At 45.9% G+C, this 17,866-nt stretch overlaps 1 protein-coding gene across 2 annotated transcripts in view; it reads left to right on the forward strand.

The window, feature by feature from the left end:
- SLC43A2 (solute carrier family 43 member 2) overlaps positions 1-16,999 on the forward strand; it is a 33,081-nt gene extending 16,082 nt beyond the window's left edge. For both annotated transcript variants that reach the window (XM_030472372.1, XM_030472373.1), the window contains 9 exons: positions 1,404-1,496; positions 2,299-2,432; positions 2,867-3,069; positions 3,664-3,807; positions 7,261-7,399; positions 7,840-7,972; positions 8,911-8,984; positions 10,633-10,756; positions 11,570-16,999. In XM_030472372.1, the coding sequence (XP_030328232.1) occupies positions 1,404-1,496; positions 2,299-2,432; positions 2,867-3,069; positions 3,664-3,807; positions 7,261-7,399; positions 7,840-7,972; positions 8,911-8,984; positions 10,633-10,756; positions 11,570-11,731 (1,206 nt within the window). In that variant the 3' untranslated portion in view covers positions 11,732-16,999. The remainder of the gene's footprint in view (positions 1-1,403; positions 1,497-2,298; positions 2,433-2,866; positions 3,070-3,663; positions 3,808-7,260; positions 7,400-7,839; positions 7,973-8,910; positions 8,985-10,632; positions 10,757-11,569) is intronic.
- Positions 17,000-17,866: the final 867 nt, after the last annotated feature.

A 17,866-nucleotide genomic window follows, 5' to 3' on the forward strand; every position in this document is an offset into this window, starting at 1 on the left:
CATCTTTAAACGGATAAAATGCTGGTTATGCCTTTAGTCTTGGAAGGCTCCCGCAGTGTCCTGCTTTGAGGCCCTTTGAGGCTGACGTGGTAGCGATGCCCATGTGAATTTGGGGATGAAGTGACCCAAAAAAGGAGGTGGGAGGGGAATCTATCAGCCTGCAGCAGAATCTCTGCATGTTGACCAGCTTCAGGAGGTATCAGCCAAGCTCTCAGCCTACCACTTCAAAGCTTCTCCCTGCAATCTCCAGCTTGCAGGCCAGCATTAGTGATGGAAACTGGATAACTTATGGTGGTTTGGGAAAATGGGGAGTTCCTCCTTTTCCATGAGAGTGGGAAGGTCTTTGTGCTCTGCCTGTTCCACTCTGCTTTTGGGTCCTGAGTGGAAGCTGGGGCTGAAGAGCCAGCCTGGGAGTGCTTTTGCTGTTGAGGTGGCAGAATTGAATGCTGTGAGCTGCTTCAGCTGTGCCTACAGAGAGCTTTGCTTTCCCAATAGATCCTTGCAGAACCAGCCTGGTCTGCTCTCAGCGCTGCCATCATACCTGATAGGAGCCCAGACAGTGAAGTGGGGTGGGTGGCAGGAGCATGAGGTGCTATCGCCTGCTTCTTGATGGAGAGTTGAGCAGCTTCATACCCGCACCAGGCAATAAAGCCTTGGATATGTAGTGTCTGTGATTGCCTTCCTGCACCTAGCTCCATGATAGTGTGCTTGGGCATTCAACTGATGCAGAAATAACCGGTTTTAGCCCCTCTCAACAAGAATCTGCTTTCGTGGAAGGAGGCAGCGACCTAGCTCTAAATGGAAACGCAAACAGCAACACAGTTCATGTTTGTCTCTGTTCCTTCTTGTTGCAACAGGAATTTTCTGGTCTACTGCAAAGATTTGGGTGCTGACCCAAGGTGCATAAACAAACCTGGCAGCTCAAGGCGTTGCAGGATGTGTTGAAGGCTGTGCAGCAATCACAGCCTGTGTCTGATGGCTCTTGACTATAAAGAGCTGTTATGTTAGCTTGACTATAAAGAGGGTGATTTCTCAAAGAACCTGAATTTTTTGGAGAGGAAAGGTGGAGATGGCTACAGGCTTAGGGTAAGGAGCTCTTGAAGAAAGCACAAGGGTTGGAGTAAACACTCCTGTGCTAAAGGTAACTTATGCAAAGTATGCTGTCAGTCTGGAAAGAAGCAGTGTCATTAAGCCCATAAATCTTGGACTGTAGATGTTCCCTGACACTGCAGACATCAACGCAACCTGATGAGCAAAGTCATTCTTGAGTAAAACTGGCCGCTTCAGACTGGTATCTGGGAGTCTTAGTCCTAAATGCCTATATCTTCTCAAGAAAAGCCTCCTTCCCTTTTCTCCCCTTCCCTTGGCAGCAGCCTGTTTCAACCCATTTTTTCCTTCCCCAGCTGCCCAACATGTTTGGTGACCTTCGTTCCACGTTCATTGCTCTGATGATTGGCTCCTATGCTTCCTCTGCTGTGACTTTTCCAGGAATCAAGGTGAGGCTGTGGAATAGTGACTCGTGACCAGTCACAACTCATGATGTTGTGCTGGCATCTTGCACCATTTAGCAATAACACAGCAAGAAAGAGGGACTGTTTGTTAAGCCACTTTGAGATGTGCATTTGCAAGATTCAGTTCCCATCTGTGTTAGAGACTTCCCAAGTGGAGGCCTCAAGCATGCAACAACTACTGCAAAGAGAAGGGTCTGTTAATAATAGACACTATTACTACTGTTACACTACTAATAGACAGTAGTATTTTAAAGGTGATAAATAAGTGACAAGCTGAAGATCTTTTTTATGAAAGGTTGCTTTTTTGAATCTCTAAGGAGTGTGTATATATAAGTATTTTTAATACCCATGTGTATTTAATCTGTGTGACTGTTAATGGTGGTTGGCTTTGAACGTAGAGTGAGCAAACTGCCCTGAAAGGACAGAAGAGACAGTCACTTGAGCTGCCTTGGTGGAGCAATAGTGGCTCTGAACCAAGATGCTTCATTGCAGAGTTAGCATAAGGGGGATATAATAAAGGTAAGCCAGTGTCAAGTGTGCAGGGAAGTTCTTGCTGGCTTTCCAAGGAGAAATGCATGTTATTCCAGCTATAGCCGCTGTTAAAGATGCGCATACACCTCTCTTTCTAAGCCTGCATGTCATAAACTTGGCTTTTGTTACCACATGAGTTAAACCCATTTTAAGTGTAGCAGTTATTTCCCACAGCTTCCTCTGAGTCCTCGTTCAAAGAATATTGAAGTATCTTTCTGCTCTTATAGCCAAAACCATGTTCCCTTGTGATTTCCAGGTTATATATGACTTCGGGGTCTCCTTCATCCTTATTCTGCTGGTCTGGGCAAGCTGTGCAGGACTAGTTTTCCTCAACTGCTTCTTCAACTGGCCCCTGGAGCCCTTCCCAGGACCAGAAGACATGGACTACTCGTAAGTGTCCTCTAGACTGGCCTCGAGGGCTGATCCCATTCTTAATCCTCTGGGAAGTGCTGTCACAACTAATTTGGAGTGGCGGACAGGGAACTCCCTTGCATGTTGTTTATTGCTGCCACTGCTTAGGTTGAGGATTTATGTCTGCCATTAGCGTTATGTCTTGACTGGTGGATATCTCTTGGAAGTAGAACTTTCCAAAGCATAGGAATTATGAAGGAAAAATGATCTGTTAGTAGTCATAACTATTTCTATATTGACCTATGCCAAACTGGCCCTGGGGAAGTATCTCTGTGCTCTGGATCCAGACCATTTGTAGGCTTGTAGATGGAAACTAGTGCATTAAATCCACACATAGCCTTTCATCCTGCAACTTTGCTGCCTCTAACTCCTTGCCCTGTGTTGCAGCTCTCATGCTCTTTGCTACCCAACAGGGTGAAAATAAAGTTCAGCTGGCTGGGATTTGACCACAAAATCACTGGGAAACAGTTCTACAAGCAAGTGACGACTGTGGGGCGCCGTCTCAGCGTGGGGAGCTCCATGAAGGGCCCCAAGGAGCCAACAGCCTTGCAGGAGAACAACAAGCTCTGCCTGTCCACGGTGGACCTGGAAGTGAAGTGCCAGCCTGACAATGCAGGTGTGGTTCCATGAGTGCCCCAGGGATGCTTGTGCTGGCACAAGGCCTGTTGGCCTCTCTGCTCTGCTCCAGACCTGTTTATAAGAGATATGTGGTTGGTGCAGTGCCAGCGCCATATGCCAGCCACCATCATTTAAACACAAATTCAGCTATATCAGGATTCCTGTCCTTATATACTTGCCTAAATATACCATATGGTGTTGCCAGTGGTGGGGACAACAGCATGGGTGACCGGTATGGCTGCAGAAGGACAGTGCATGGTCACTGCTGCCATCCTGACCAAGCCCTTCCTTACTCAGTGATATGGCAAAAGCAAATGGTTTGAAGCTCCCTTTTGCTCTAATCTATAGAATTAGGTGAGTCTTTCTTCCTGCTCCCTTGCCCCTCTTACTGGTAGCCAGACTCCAAGCTGTTCATTATGGAAGCTCGTAGGGTAACAGGTAGTTGCTAGGAGTGAACTCCTTGGAGCTGCCACTGGCACACAGTGTTGGAATGAGTAGCTAAGAGAACACTTGCTAAGCCAGAGGTGAAAGCTTTGTTCATGTTTACAAAGCTATGTTGCCTTCCTCAGAGACTCTATTATTCCTTCTGCAGCTTCTCCCTCCTTCATGAAGAGTGTCTTCAGTCCTATCTTGTTGCTCAGCCTTATCACCATGTGTGTCACTCAGCTGCGGCTCATCTTCTACATGGGAGCCATGAATACCATGCTGGAGTTTCTGTCTGGAGATGAAGATCAAGGTAGGGTTAACCTGAAAACATCGATTTGCTTCCTTGGAAGTGGGACCTGAACCAGGCTTGGTCCTTGCAAGAGGCCAGCAAGGCTGATTACTCAGCAGATACACCATGTATAGCCATTAGTGGTGTCAGAGTGTGGCTGACAGCTGCTGGTAGGGTCTAGTGGAAGGCTGGAACTAGCCCAGGACAGCGGGGGAGCGAGGTAGACACTTGAATGTCAAGCTAATTTTAGCCCTGTGTCTGTTAAACACTATTCCATGTTGTCTCCCCAGATGGGTTGTTGAAAGCAGCCTCTTGGGCTGCACTGTGATAATTATTTTAATGGGAAAACCTATTTCATCAGGTATTTGCTTTGCTTATCCTAAGCAAGCACAAAGGATGGCAGAGCTGACTCCAGTGACTAGTGGTTGGACTTAAAGGTGTCTCAGCCCAGCAGCTGGGGGTGGGAGAAGTGAAGTCATGGCTGTTTTGTGCAGCTTGGTGTGCGCTGGGGAGACTGAGGGGCACTCACTGCCCTGGACTTGTATTTATAGCTCTGATTCAGTACATGGAGCAAATGGGAAGGAATACATTAGCTTACTGTTGTTGAAAATACCCAGGATTGCAAAACAGGATTTAGCCTTTTCTTTTTTTCTCCGTGTGTGTGTGTCCCCTTTGTAGTAAGATCCAGTTTGAACTTGTTTAATCTGGATTGCATGAAGCTGATAAATGAAGAGGCACGCCTCTGAAAACAGGAGCGAGCTCTGGGGGAGGGAAGGAAACTAGGAAACTCCAAGTAGCCTGGCATTCCCTGAATCGCTTTGTTTCTTGAGCCTTTGACAGCCTGCAGCATTCAGCTCTTTATCTCCTGGCTCAAGAGCTAATTTAGACATTAAACAGTAAACAGGACAAACTTCACGCTGCCTGCCTTTCCCAACACTGCTTAGTTTTCTGCTTACCTTGTAACTCTTCCACCCTGATTCTCCTTCCTTTTTCCCTTTTACCCTGCCTTGCTCTAGTTATTTCTTTCTTTTTCCCTGTCTTTCTCTCCTTGGTATTTTAGACTTAATATTAACTATATATGCTGGCAGTTCTGTTTAGATCAAGTTCCCATGTTAATAAAGGGATTGTCCCTCGGGTGTGTTGCATTTTCTCTGTGCCACCTTTAGGGTTTCTTCCTGTTTTCCCTCTCCTCCCCCTGCATTAGCCTGGGCTCACAGTGCAGTCCAATGTCTTGGTGTTTCCATAGCATCAGCAAAACAGTGGTATTGTCTGGTTGCAGCAGTGTCAGGCTGTGAGAGCAGTTCCAAGACGTGGAGCTCTCTAGAATGTAATCTCTATGGATCAGGAGAGGGTGGGATGCTGCTCCCTTGGATTCCTTGTTCTTGCAGTTGTTTACTTGAACATGGTTTGTTAGAGAGCTCCCTCCACCTGTAGCTGCTCTCAGGAGCATTCAGCAAGGGAAGAAGAGAGTTGAGTCAATCCTGCAAATGTTATGGTCAAAGGAAACATGAATATTCCTGAGCAGGAGAGAAGGATGTGAGGAAAATCACTTGGATAGGTGGCAAAGTCTTTAAGTTGCAGTGGGGCACTGTGTCCTTGAAGCAGATTATGGTGACTTAGGCCGGTCATGAAACCTAGACATGGAAAGAGCAGTCAGCTTGTGGCTACTTATCTTTTGAAAACCCCCGAAAGATGAAGAAGCAAAGGAGTTTGGTAGCTCTCTAAATTATTCTGTAACTGTTACAGGCAGGAGAGGGTAGACCTGATGTCTAGAACTTGAAATCTCGCTGCCTCTTTCATGACTTGTCACCTTGCCTTCAAATACTTGAAGACCTTGGGGGTAGAATTGGGGTGGGCTGCAAAACTTGGTTATATGAAGTGCTTGCTCAGGAGAGCTTTGAGGGAAACACATGTAGAACAGTGGATGTAAAGGGCTGTCCCATGTGTGCACCCTTTGTTTGCTCTATCCAGGCTTCTCTTTCTGTCGTATCTACTTCTGGTGATGTTTGCTAGGTATTGTTTGCTTTTTATCTCCTCGGGAAAGGATGTTTTTTAAGATGATAAATAAATTGAGGAGGCCCTGTTTTATAGCAGCTACTATCTCTCCTTCTCTTTTTTTGCTGACCCCATAGATTTCATTCCCTGCTTCACATTGGCTTCTGCCCTTGCTGTTTAGAGCCCAAGATTAAGTGTTCAGAATGGCATGAAGAGGCAAAGCATGACGGCATGGCTTGCTTCTTACCCTCTATTAAAAAATAACCAGACAAGAGCAAATCAGCTCCAGGAGTGTTTGTAGAGGGTGATACCACCTGCCTCCCCTGGCTACAGCAGTTGCTATAATGAGATGGGATGTGGGGCCACTTCAGGGCTTGCCTTTGAGGAGTTAACGGGGGCATGAATGTGAGGTTGGAGTTGGAAGTTCCTCTTGGTTCCTGTGCTAGCAACTGGAGCCAGGAAAGTATCATCAGGTGCCCTGCTGGGGTGTGCTGCAACAGCTTAAGAGAAAGGCTTGTTGGAAACTTCTCTTCATTACTAAGATAACTTTGGTATAAATCCTGGCTCCAGTTCTTTAAGTAGGTCTAGAAATGCATTGGGAGGGACAAGCTGACATTCTTGGTGGTTTTTCTCAGTGCTGTAGCTGGTGAATGCTCTGTGCTGAGGTGGGCAGTTTCAGAATCCTTCCTTCAGAGCTGTGGTACACCAGTGACTCACCACACTGCTGTGTGATGCCCAAACCCACCACGTGGGCTGCGGAGAGGAAGTGGAAACAGCATTGCAGGGTGGGGGAACTGTTCAGTAACAGGAGGGGACAGTTTCTTTCAAGTCTGCTGGCATCAGCTTTCCCTTAGCAAGCCATGTAGACGCTTCTCCCATCTTTACCACATGGGGAATTTTCATCAGTTTGAGTTTTTAATGATTGCTCTCAGAATCTGTGGGGTGTTTTGCTTCCCTTCCTCTGCCTCCCAACTTGTCTATTCAGCATGAAATGGGTTAGTCCTCACCTCCCTGGCTTGGCTAGTCCTTGCTGGAGCTTCCTGGCTGGAGAAGATGTAGCTGCAGCTCCCAGCAAGGCAGGAGAGGAGATGACTAATGCAGGGTTGGCTGTGCAGGATGTAAGAACTTCTTCTAAGAACTTTCCCTTGGTCCTAACCAGCATAAACCTCACTGGCATTAAGCAGTAGCTGCATCCCATTTCTAGAGCCCTACCTGCTGTTGGGCTGATGCAGGATCACTAGAATGGTTGAAGCAAGTGTGCCTGGTATGTCAACTCTAATGTCATGCCTCTGGGAGCCTAAATGATGAAATGGGGCTTTGGTGTCTCATCTCCTTAAGCCTTGCCTGGTAGTTGGTAAGTAGATTTGGTCCAGGCTCTTAAGGGATGTGATCTGTAGGGAGGAACAGTTTCTTTTCTCTTGCTGCTATGGTATCACTTGGGACTGACAGCTCTTTAAATCTCTCTTCTTTTCCCTGCAGTGGCTCTCTACACTTCCATCTTTGGGGTATTGCAACTGCTGTGCTTGCTGACAGCGCCTGTGATCGGGTACATCATGGACTGGAGGCTGAAAGAGTGCGATGATGGCTCAGAAGAGACTGAGGAGAGCAACGCTGAGGAGTGCGTAGTGTGTGCCACACGGGACATGCAGCCGAGTAGCAGGCCCCCCCCCTGCTCTGCATAATGTGTGTTGTGATGAAGGACTGAAAAGGATGTTGGTTCTTCAGTATAGAAAGAAAGCCTGAAGGAAGACTTGATAATTGCAGAGGAAAGGACCAAACTACCCTCCATGTCCACTGAGATCAGTCAAGAAGAGCAAATTTAACTCGTAGCAGGGGAGGTTCAGAATTCCCTTCTAGCCTAACAGTAAGAATAACAACACTGAAATAATTGCCTATATATCCCTCAGCTTCCACTGATGGAGACCCCACCATCTCCTTAGGCAGACCTGTAGTCAAACAGGTTTAGACAGAGTTGATGTGATATGTGGAGAATCTTGCTGTGAGTTCCAGTAGCTGCTGGAAGTGCTTTTTGTAACATGGGTTTTGCTGTCCTTCCAGAAGTGACAAGAAAAAGAAAAAGCGTGATCGTCAGATCCAGAAAATCACCAATGCCACCAATGCCTTTGCATTCACAAACGTCCTCCTGGTTGGATTTGGAATCACCTGTCTTATTCCCAATTTACCATTGCAGGTGAATAGGTCAAATGGATGGGTGTGCTGGAGGGGCTGGTGTGTGTGTCCTGGCACAGGTACAGGCAGGACAGTGCCAGGAGGTCCTGCGAGCTAGAGAACCAGCTACAGGCAGGAGGGCTTTCTGGCACTGCTGGCAGGCTTCTGTACTCCTTGGGAAACCCCAGTCTTAGATGCAGTTTACATCCCTTGAGAGAAGCTAAAGAAGCAGCTGTAGTTAAAACGTCAGACTTGATGCACAATTTATTCACACTTGCAAGTTTCTGCAGCTGAGCTGTGTAACCACAAATACTTTGCTACCAAGATCCTCTCAGCAGTATGTGTGCATTTAACCTGGGCTCGATTGAAGCTGCTGATGGTCAGAAAGCTTGACGTAAGAAGCATGACGCTGATCTACACAGCAGGTTCTTTCTGCATCAAATGCTGTGCCCAACGGTACCCATGGGATTATAAACCTGTGAGAATATTTACCTTGTGGCACCATCTGGTTTTGGTGGAGGAGTTTAGTGATTTAATGTTATACTTCAACGCGCCTTTATGACGTAGGTAAACAGATAGTTTGCTCATACTTCCGTATCGTCTGTGATAACTTGTGGAAAATTAACTAAACCATCCACAAGAGCAATCAAGAAGGATCGTGACACCAGCCACGGGTTGCTGGGCCGTGTCCTTGCAGCAGTGTCATCTACAAGTGGGATGGGTCTTGCGTGTGCTTAACCTCAGTGGGCGCTGCATCTTAGCCATCACAAAGTGTGGAAAGCAGAGCTTTTAGAGAGGAATACAAACTTCTTGTGCTGATCTTTGAGGTTTTGGTTCTGGGTTCCTTGAGCCCACCTTTGTATTAGAAAAGAGAACAGCTTTTAGGACTGGTTGTATGTTGGGGTCTGGCACAGCTAGGTAGAATCTAAGATGTGACATCTTTTCTGCTTCTCTTTCCAGATCCTGTCCTTCATTTTGCACACAATTGTGAGAGGATTCATCCACTCAGCTGTGGGAGGCCTCTACGCAGCTGTGTAAGTCTCTGCTTGCCTATTATGTGTGGCTGGCAAGGTAAACTGGTTTGGGATGATAAGCTGCTCATGTGAGAGGGAGATCAGGATGGTGAAGTCTTTGTGATCAGAGGGGAAAAATGATGCAACTTGTTTCCTCAGCCACCGCTGGATATGATAGTAGCTGGACTGAAGTCCTAGCTCATGTTTTCTTTGTTCAGAAACAGCTAATCCCTTTGGCACAGCTACTGCAATGAGGCAGGAACAGCTGTAAATGGGCCTCGGGTGTGAGACTAGGCTATTGACACTACGGTTATATAGTAAAAACTCAAGGCTTTTTTTGTCTTATAATGAGTACCTAGGTGTCTAGGTAAAACATTAACATAAAACATTGCTACTGGTCTGCTCTGAAATTACACTGGTAAAGCATTGCTCAAGATCCCATTAGTGATGCCTACTCCCTTTCCCAGGACATCATCCATCCTGTTTCCAATGCACTGAACTATCAATAGCTGAATCTAAATACATGCTTCCTTATGAAGCAATGGTTTTGGTTTTGAGAATAGGTCTGCCCCTCTGTCCTGAGGAAGGGAAAGAAGCTGTTATCTTTCAGATATTGTTGAGGTGGGACGGGACCTCTTGAGGCCATCGAATCCAACCCTCATGTTCAAGCAGGATCAGCTACAGCACGTTGCCCAGGACTGCGTCTAGTTGGGTTTTGAATATCTCTGTGGATGGAGACTCCACAGACTCCTTCTGCCAAAGGTTTTGGTCCCAATGTCTGAGCAATCCAGACTAGAAAACTAGTGTAAGACTCTAATTTAAAAATGCATAAACTTCTGGTTCCTTGTCAGCTAGGAGCAAAAGGTTTTTGTGTTGGGCAAGATAAATGCTTGTTGCTGTATGTATCAGCTTGTTGTAAACTAATCCTGTTTGACCCTTGCAACTCTGGAACTTCCTGGACTGAGGTAGTTTTGCTTTGAGAGTGACCTCTTTGATTATTTCAAGGTTTTGATCCCCTTCTTTCTTTCCAAGCTTAGTTTAACCTGACCCTTTTTAAACACTGCTCAGTCATGGGTAGAGAAAGATGATAGACTGTTCCTGAACTTTATTTTTCCATGAGTAGTATCTGATATTCAGCACTTCCCAATCAACAGCATTGTTTAGTTTGACTTAGGACCAGATTTGTCCTCTAAAAAGAAAAACACATACCAACCTGTTGTGCAGGTTTCACTCACTTCTACAGGGAGCAAACTGTTATGACCGGATGACAATGATTGCTCAGCCACAAATGCAATCATCTGGATAAAGAGGCCCTGCTTTTAGCTTGTAAATGTCAACACTCTTGTCCCTTTGCGATAGTTGTATAAGCACTTCCACCTGCCTGCAGTACAGCTGGAAAACAAAACAAGGGCTGGATCTGATGCTACTTAAGTTTGAGAGCTCAGGGTGAGAATAGTCTGGAGAGAAAGGCACTGTGCACACCGTCGGGTACAGCTACATACCCTATACAAAGAGATAGTTATACCTAAGTCCAGGAGAGAGAAGTTCATATTATGCATGTCTTGGGTCTGTGTTGTGTTGTGGGAGTTGACTGGGAATGTAATCTGACCAGGGTGACGTGAACAGTCAAGGTGACATATAATAATGCTGCTGCTTTCTCTGTTGACAGATACCCCTCTACCCAGTTTGGCAGCTTGACAGGGTTGCAGTCGTTGATCAGTGCCCTCTTCGCCCTTCTGCAGCAGCCTCTTTTTATGGCATTGACGGGACCTTTGGAAGGAGACCCTCTCTGGGCAAGTTCTTCTCAAACTTAATGTCAAAGCTTAGTGCTTAAGATGATTTGGGCTCATTTCTTTCAAAACAAAAAGGACTCCTGTGCATGGACCAAGGTTAAAACCAGCTGGAATTTTAGTCTGCTGTTACCTTGGTGCTGTCCAGGAGACTTCCCTGTGTGAGTAATGATTCCCTGGAAGGGAAAGCCATTAAGCCTTATGCTGGTGTATGGAAAGGGAGGGAGAAGGCTGCAGGAGTGCTTTGTGCTAACAGTTTGTGTGGCAAGTCAAAACCTGTCGGGTAAAAGTGAGTGAACCTTAATGCCATAGAAATACCTTGTTCCCTTGAGAGCTATTAGTATCAATTACCAGTAAATTTGGGGTTGCTGATGCTAACGTCTGAAAAGCCAAGTGACTATTGAGGGTAGGGCTAATGTGGTGTCTTGATGAGGGGCTTTCTGGGCAGCTCAATCAAATCATGACATGGGGGGTCTTGTAGCCTAGAGACCAGGACCCTCCCCATGTTGCTCTTCAGTCACTAAACTTGGTGTAAAAGAACTGCAGCTTCAACAGCTCTGCCTGTTCTGTGGAGCAAGACTCCTGCAGCCATGATCCAGAGCCATGAACTCTTGCAGCATTTAGCTCATACACACGGTGCTCTGGGCTCAGCAGTGTAAATATAATCCTGGGGAGGTTGTTGTCAATACACTGAGCAGGGCGTCTCCCAGTTTGCCCGCAGCTGAGTGACGTGGGCTGGGTTCTGACACCGTGGCACGCGTGACTGGGTTGTCTTCATAGCCTGCCTGATTGTGTTTTGGTTTTCCTTCCTTGCAGGTGAATGTTGGCTTGCTTGGTATGAGCTTATTGGGCTTCTGCCTTCCAATCTACCTGGTCTGCTACAGGCGCAGGCTAGAGAGAGAAAAAAAGCAGAAGATGGAGGATGCCAAACTCTTCTTCAAAATCAACGGCACTCCCAATGAGGAAGCCTTTGTTTAAACTCGTGCTTCAAATACAACCTCCCCTGTACAGGTTCCTACCACATCCGTGGGTTCTACCTGTGGTGTAAGCCAGGCTTTTTCTCCCCTGGCTCTGCCAGTCTTTGCTCATCACTGGAGTGAGGGCCGGACATCATGACTGAGCTTTCCTCAGACACATGGCAGGAGGAGACTTCCCACTCCTTACTCCAGAACACAGGACACTTTTTTTCCTTTTTATAAAGGCCACACAGATATTGTGTCTTAAATTATCCCCTGATCACACTCTCCAGTGGCAGAGCCTCTGCATAGGAAACTGAGGAGAGAAGGAATAGAGGGATGGGGGAAGAGGGAAGAATGACCATAACTTGAGTTTGCAAAGGTAACACACTGAAGTCTGTTTTCTCCCCCTCTTCCTCCAACCTTGGCTGACATTGTCTCTGATGCAGGCTGCACGCTCCTCCCTCCCTGAGGCTTCGTAATGGTCTTTCTGCTTGATATGTAGTTGGACCCAGTGGTTTTACTGTCTATCCAGATGTACCTTGGACTGTTCCTGAGGCAGGGAAGGGGATTGTATTCCTACGTGTATGAGCACAGCTTCAGTGTATTGCTAAATGTTGGCTGCTAGCACTGACAGCTCCCAAACCTTTTATTACTGCAAATGACACAGACTGTGAGCAATGGATCTGCCTTCCACACTGAAATGAAGAGCCTAGTGGACTGCTTGGTCCTAGACCAAGCCTTCAAAGGCCTGGAATTCCTCCTCTTCCTGGCCCACAAACCACCTGTATATGTTTTAAACTGTCTGCAGTCCTGGAACCTTTGAGATAGGAATTGGATCTCGTTTACTGATGAAGTGCTTTGGGACTTGTTTCCTTTTGCCTCTTCTTCCCTCCAACGTGACCCTGGGAGGGGAGCAGCAGCATGTACTTAAGGTGGAAAAGCTTCTTGAAGCTGAGTTCTGGGGCTCCAAACACCTTGGTGTTCACATGTTGTGAGCTGACTTGCTGTTGAAAAGAACCAACGAGTGCAGAACACTCCTTTGTGTCTGGTAACTGGATCCTGTGGACATATGGGTGATGTGGTGAAGTGATTCTTCCTCCAGCCATAGCTTATTTACACCCTTCTGATAACAGCCCCCAACCTGAACACCAGGTTACTGTGACTGACCAAAAAGCTGCTGGTTTGGCTGTATTAAGAGCCTTCTATGATGTTGATGCTCTGTCTGGACAGAGTACATGGTGATTGATTGTATGCTGAAGCCGACTTAGAGCAATACGTGTGGGTAAAGGTGCCCCAGGTCTGTTCACCATGGAGGGAATACAAAGGGAATTTTTAACCTGCTTATTTTTATAGAGGTTTTCCTAAGTCTTGTCTAAATTTGATTTTTTTTTCTGCCCTTAACCTTTCTGTTGAGGTCGGTAGCTCAGCCTCTATAGCCTTGTGACTAGCATTAACCACTGCACCATTTGGACTTGCTCAGAGCAGGAAGGTGCAGTGTTGAGGGTGGATATTGCCAGTGGGCACGCAGCAGCAAATGCACCGGGCTGAGCCAGTGGCTGCAGGAAGGTTGGGGGCAGAAACAAAACAGTTCTGAAGATGTAGTGGTGGTGTTTTCTGAACTGCTGACTCCTGTGGTACTGCAAAGCCTGGGGGTAAGTCATTCAACTGCTTTACGTCTGCTTGGAAAAGTCCAAAACTCAGTCGCTGCCCTGTGAGTGCTGGGGATGGGAAACAGCAGTGCGCTCGGACCTTCCTTTGGGAAATTGCCTGGAAACTGGGTGTTAACTCCTTTACAGATGGCTTGGAGCATGCAGATGCTCAGCCCAGCCAGGTCTTCACCCTTCCTAATGAGCGGGCTTGGTGACCTCTTGGACAGGACGCCTGGAAGCCCTGCCAGCGGAGGATGAGGAGGCAGCTTTGTGGGGCAGCAGCGCCATCTCCAGCCAGCCTCCTGCGGGCAGTTCAGACGCTTCTCCACCCCATGGTACCTCTTAGTCTTCAGTCACTCCTTTGGAAACAACTCACCACTTGAGTATTTTACACGTTTGTGGATTTTTTTTTTTTAATGTGTTGCCTTTATTAAATGTGTTTGTTCCAAGACAGCCTTACTGCCTGCTGTCAACACTTCACTCTTGTACAACTTCTTGTCTTTTGTTGACCTCTAGCTTTGGTGATGAGTTAGCCACTGTCTCAGCTTTCCTATCTTTTGTGTCAAGCAATAATGAAGGAGGCAGAGTCTTGGTTCATTTTCCTGTTCACCTGGCATTGTCTCAAGTACATGTTTGGAGACCACCAGCCTGCTGAGATCTCCAAAGGGCTTTCTATGGATTTCTGCATTTCATATTATTATACTTCTAAATACTTTGAGTAGATTCCTACTTGTGCTCTGAGATTTGTGACATGATAATGATGGGTTAAATATAATTTATTTATTTCTTTTATTAGTGAGAGCTCAGACAGGTGAGTGTCTTCAGACTGGCAGTGTCTTAAAACAGAGACGGCTGTTGGTGTGCTGACTCAGCATTACTTCCACCTCACATTCAGAACATCAAATGTGATAGCTTCCACTCTTTGGTCACTTGAATTCCTGATATAAATATCTCTGCAAAATGATGGAATAGTGGCATGTTTTCATGAAGTCACAGTGGAGATGCTGCTGCATTTGAAGTACGTGTAGATAAATTAAACATCATTTTACTTCTGCCATCTACCTCCCTACTGCTGTCCCCAGTTCTCCCCTTTATTTGGAATAGCTTCTAACGCAGGTTCATCTGATAAAATGGTGGAAATATGTGCTTAGTGTCCCTGCTGTGGTGGTTAGAAGCTGCTGGTCAGTTGTGAGGAGTTAGAGCCTCATACCTTTGAGCTGGAGTTTCAGGCTCTGTTTGCAGATGGAGAGTAAAGTGTGCCTTCAGCTGGCTGTCACCACGACTAGTGGGTACACAAGGAAGTTTTGGTTGTTCAGGGTGGAACAGACAAACAGAGTGCAGTGCAAAGTCAAATTTGGGAATTCAGTGCTGCAGAATGTAGTGGGGATGAGAAGTATAAGTATTTAGATGAGATATTGGGACAGAAGTTCTGCCCTGTGAGGGTGCTGAGGCGCTGACACAGGGTGCCCAGAGAAGCTGTGGCTGCCCCATCCCTGGCAGTGTTCAAGGCCAGGTTGGACACAGGGGCTTGGAGCAACCTGCTCTAGTAGAAGGTGTCCCTGCCCGTGGTTGGAGCTGGAGGAGCTTTAAGGTCCCTTCATCCCAAACTATTCTGTGATTCTATTTTTCAAAATGGGGCTGGTTAAAAGTGGTCTGATATATCTGCTAACTCAGGGAGATTTTAAGTTGCTGTAAATAAGAAAGTTATGCCAAGGAAAAATTCCTTTTCTATGTGCTCTGTCTCTTAAGAATTGGTCAAAGATGGAGAAAATAAATGCTGGGCTAGGTGAAACACTGGTCTGATGTAATGGGATTTCATTTACTCTAACAGTTGTGAACCAAACTACTTTTGAAAAGCAGTCCCAAATTTATCTCTCAAAAACCTGTATCTGTGTGCAGGATGTGCAAATACTCTACCAACTGTGGCACAACTGCTTAAACACTGCACCTCCTGCAGGGATGGGCCCCTGGGAGGATGGAGTATTGTGGCTTCAGCCTCTTCTATATGTTGTCTTGTGTGGTGCAGAAGCAAATGCTGTTGGGATGATCCTGTTACACATGGTTGCTCATGGGCAGCCTGCCTTGATCTGTGATGCTTATGGAAATGTAATTGTGGATTACTGGAGTTTGGAGTGGAAAACACAGCACTGCTGCTTTCTAGCCAAGTGATGTGGGACCAAGATAATTCCTGATGTGCTTTTCTATGTGGCATGAGCCACCTTGTGGAAAAAAAATTAATGGGCCACCAAAGTGTGGTCACGGGAAAGCTCATCTCTGTAGCAGTATCCCCAGCTGGGTGTAATGAAGCAGAAACCTGGTATGCGAGTACTTGCTCACAATAGAAGTCCTCGGAGTCAAGAGTGTTGCTCTGTAAAGGTGACTGCACCTCTGGAAACACTGCTCCTGGCCTCTACAGGCTTTAAGATGAATGTAATATGCATCCATATTTAAACAAAGAATTAAACTGAGTGGGGAAGGGAGGGTGACAGCTTATTCCTTTTACTAATCCATCAGTACCATTGACAGAGTCTTCATAGCACCCATGCTGTCAAGAGTAGCAGACATGGGTGCTACTCTTTACACACAGAGTAGCTGTGTGTCCTGTGCTCCTTTGCTTAATAGGGCACTTACAGCTTTATTCACTTACTGTCATAGAGTGTCAGGATCCTTGAGATGAAACTGGACACAGATGTCTGCAAAAACATAAAAGAGGCAATTCTTGCTGAGATTCCCAACTTAACTGCAATGCTGCTACAGGGATTGAAATGTTCCACTCCCACAACAAAGCCTGGCCTCTTCATGCTCTGTCTACAAAGGAAAACTGTAGGATAATGAGATTTTAACGAAGTCAGTATACCACTAACATGTTTTAAAGTGGGAGATTTCCTTCTTGACAGGCTGCTAATTTGGAAAATATGCCACAAATATAAAGCAGATACTGTAGGGTAAAAAGAATGAAATCTTTAAAATGACAAGTTTTGAGGGTTTGTTTGTTGGGTTGGTTTGTTTTTCTTTGAGTCTTTTCTGTATCTGCAGAGCTTTTGGTATTTCCCCACTTCCCAGTTTAGAAATGCAAAGTACTCATAATAGAAATGAGTATTACAGTAGGATTCCTGATGGGAAAGGGACTGCTTTCTTAAATTAAAATACAAGGCCACTTGTGATTTATATGTCACCAGGTTATCTTCTGTGGACTGGCTGAAACAATGATGTGTTATGTAGCTGCATTCTTACATGTTAAATATAAACCTTACAGGTCCTTGTTTTTCTGCCTGTCTCCGTGCAATCTGTTTTTATCATGTCCTGTGCTCCATGTTGTCATCCTTCCCCCTTCTGCTTGTCAATTCCTTGTGCCTGATTCTCTGTCACTTTTCGTTCCTGGGACAATCCCCTTTTTCAGGAAGCCCTCTCTTTTTAACCTGACAGCTTTAGCCTCTCCCAATGCCTCCTGTTCACAAAATTGATGTGCTGTTTGTCAAAGTTGAACTGTAAGCTCCTCATGGCAGGCCTGTGTCATCTCTGTGTGTGTAAGGTGATGTGCACTCTTGCAGTAATATCTACAAATAAAGGTGGTATTAAGTTAATCACTAGTTTTCCTTTTGAGGCTGAATGTAATAAAGGTATTGCTTAGTTCTTAATGCGGCTATGGAAGCATGAATGTTTTACACTGTGTCATCTGCCCCATGGCATGAGGCATGTTGAGTGTTGCCCTTGACTGGTGGTTCTCACGTTAGGTGTGAACAGCCAGATGTCAACTAATCTCCATGAGAAAAATAATCTCTTAATATATATTCAAGTAATGCAGACAGCACATTGAGAAAGAGATCAAGCTCAATTACACAGGGTAAAATGGTATCAACTAGTGAAAGATGAACAACTCTGCCCCTAGGTGGGAATGATGCAGGAAAGCCATACACGTCAGTTATCCACACTGGATGTATGGCATTTTATGTTTCCAAATGCATTAAGAGAAGCCTTGCTCTGTGATTCCAGTAACAGAAGTAATACAACTAGTGCTTGTTAGTTGGTTTTTATTGAGTACAGGTCATGTAAAAGGGTTTTTCCAGTTGTCTTTGTCATAAATAGCTGGGATTACTCTTAATACCAAGTACAGCTTGGCTGGCTCCTGCTTGGGAGTAGTAATGAAAAGGGGAGATGCCTTGAACACGCTGTAAATCGTGATGTGGTGACAAGGTGGAGCCCTGGTCCTGGAAGACTCACTTCATAGAATCATAGAATAGTTTGGGTTGGAAGGGACCTTAAAACTCATCCAGTCCAATGAGCTGGGACATCTTCAACTAGATTAGATTCCTCAGCCCCCCATCCAGCCTGGCCTTGAATGTCTCCAGGGATGGTGCATGCACCACCTCTGTGCAACCTGTGCTAGTGTTTTACCACCCTCAGTGTAAAGAATTTTTCCCTCACATCCAGCCTGAATCTCCCTCTTTCAGTTTAAAACCGCCATTCCTTGTCCTGTTGAACAGGTGCTGCTAAAATGCCTCTAT

The sequence above is a fragment of the Strigops habroptila genome (assembly GCF_004027225.2).
Source record: "Strigops habroptila isolate Jane chromosome 13 unlocalized genomic scaffold, bStrHab1.2.pri S16, whole genome shotgun sequence".
In the NCBI taxonomy this organism is placed as follows: domain Eukaryota; kingdom Metazoa; phylum Chordata; class Aves; order Psittaciformes; family Psittacidae; genus Strigops; species Strigops habroptila.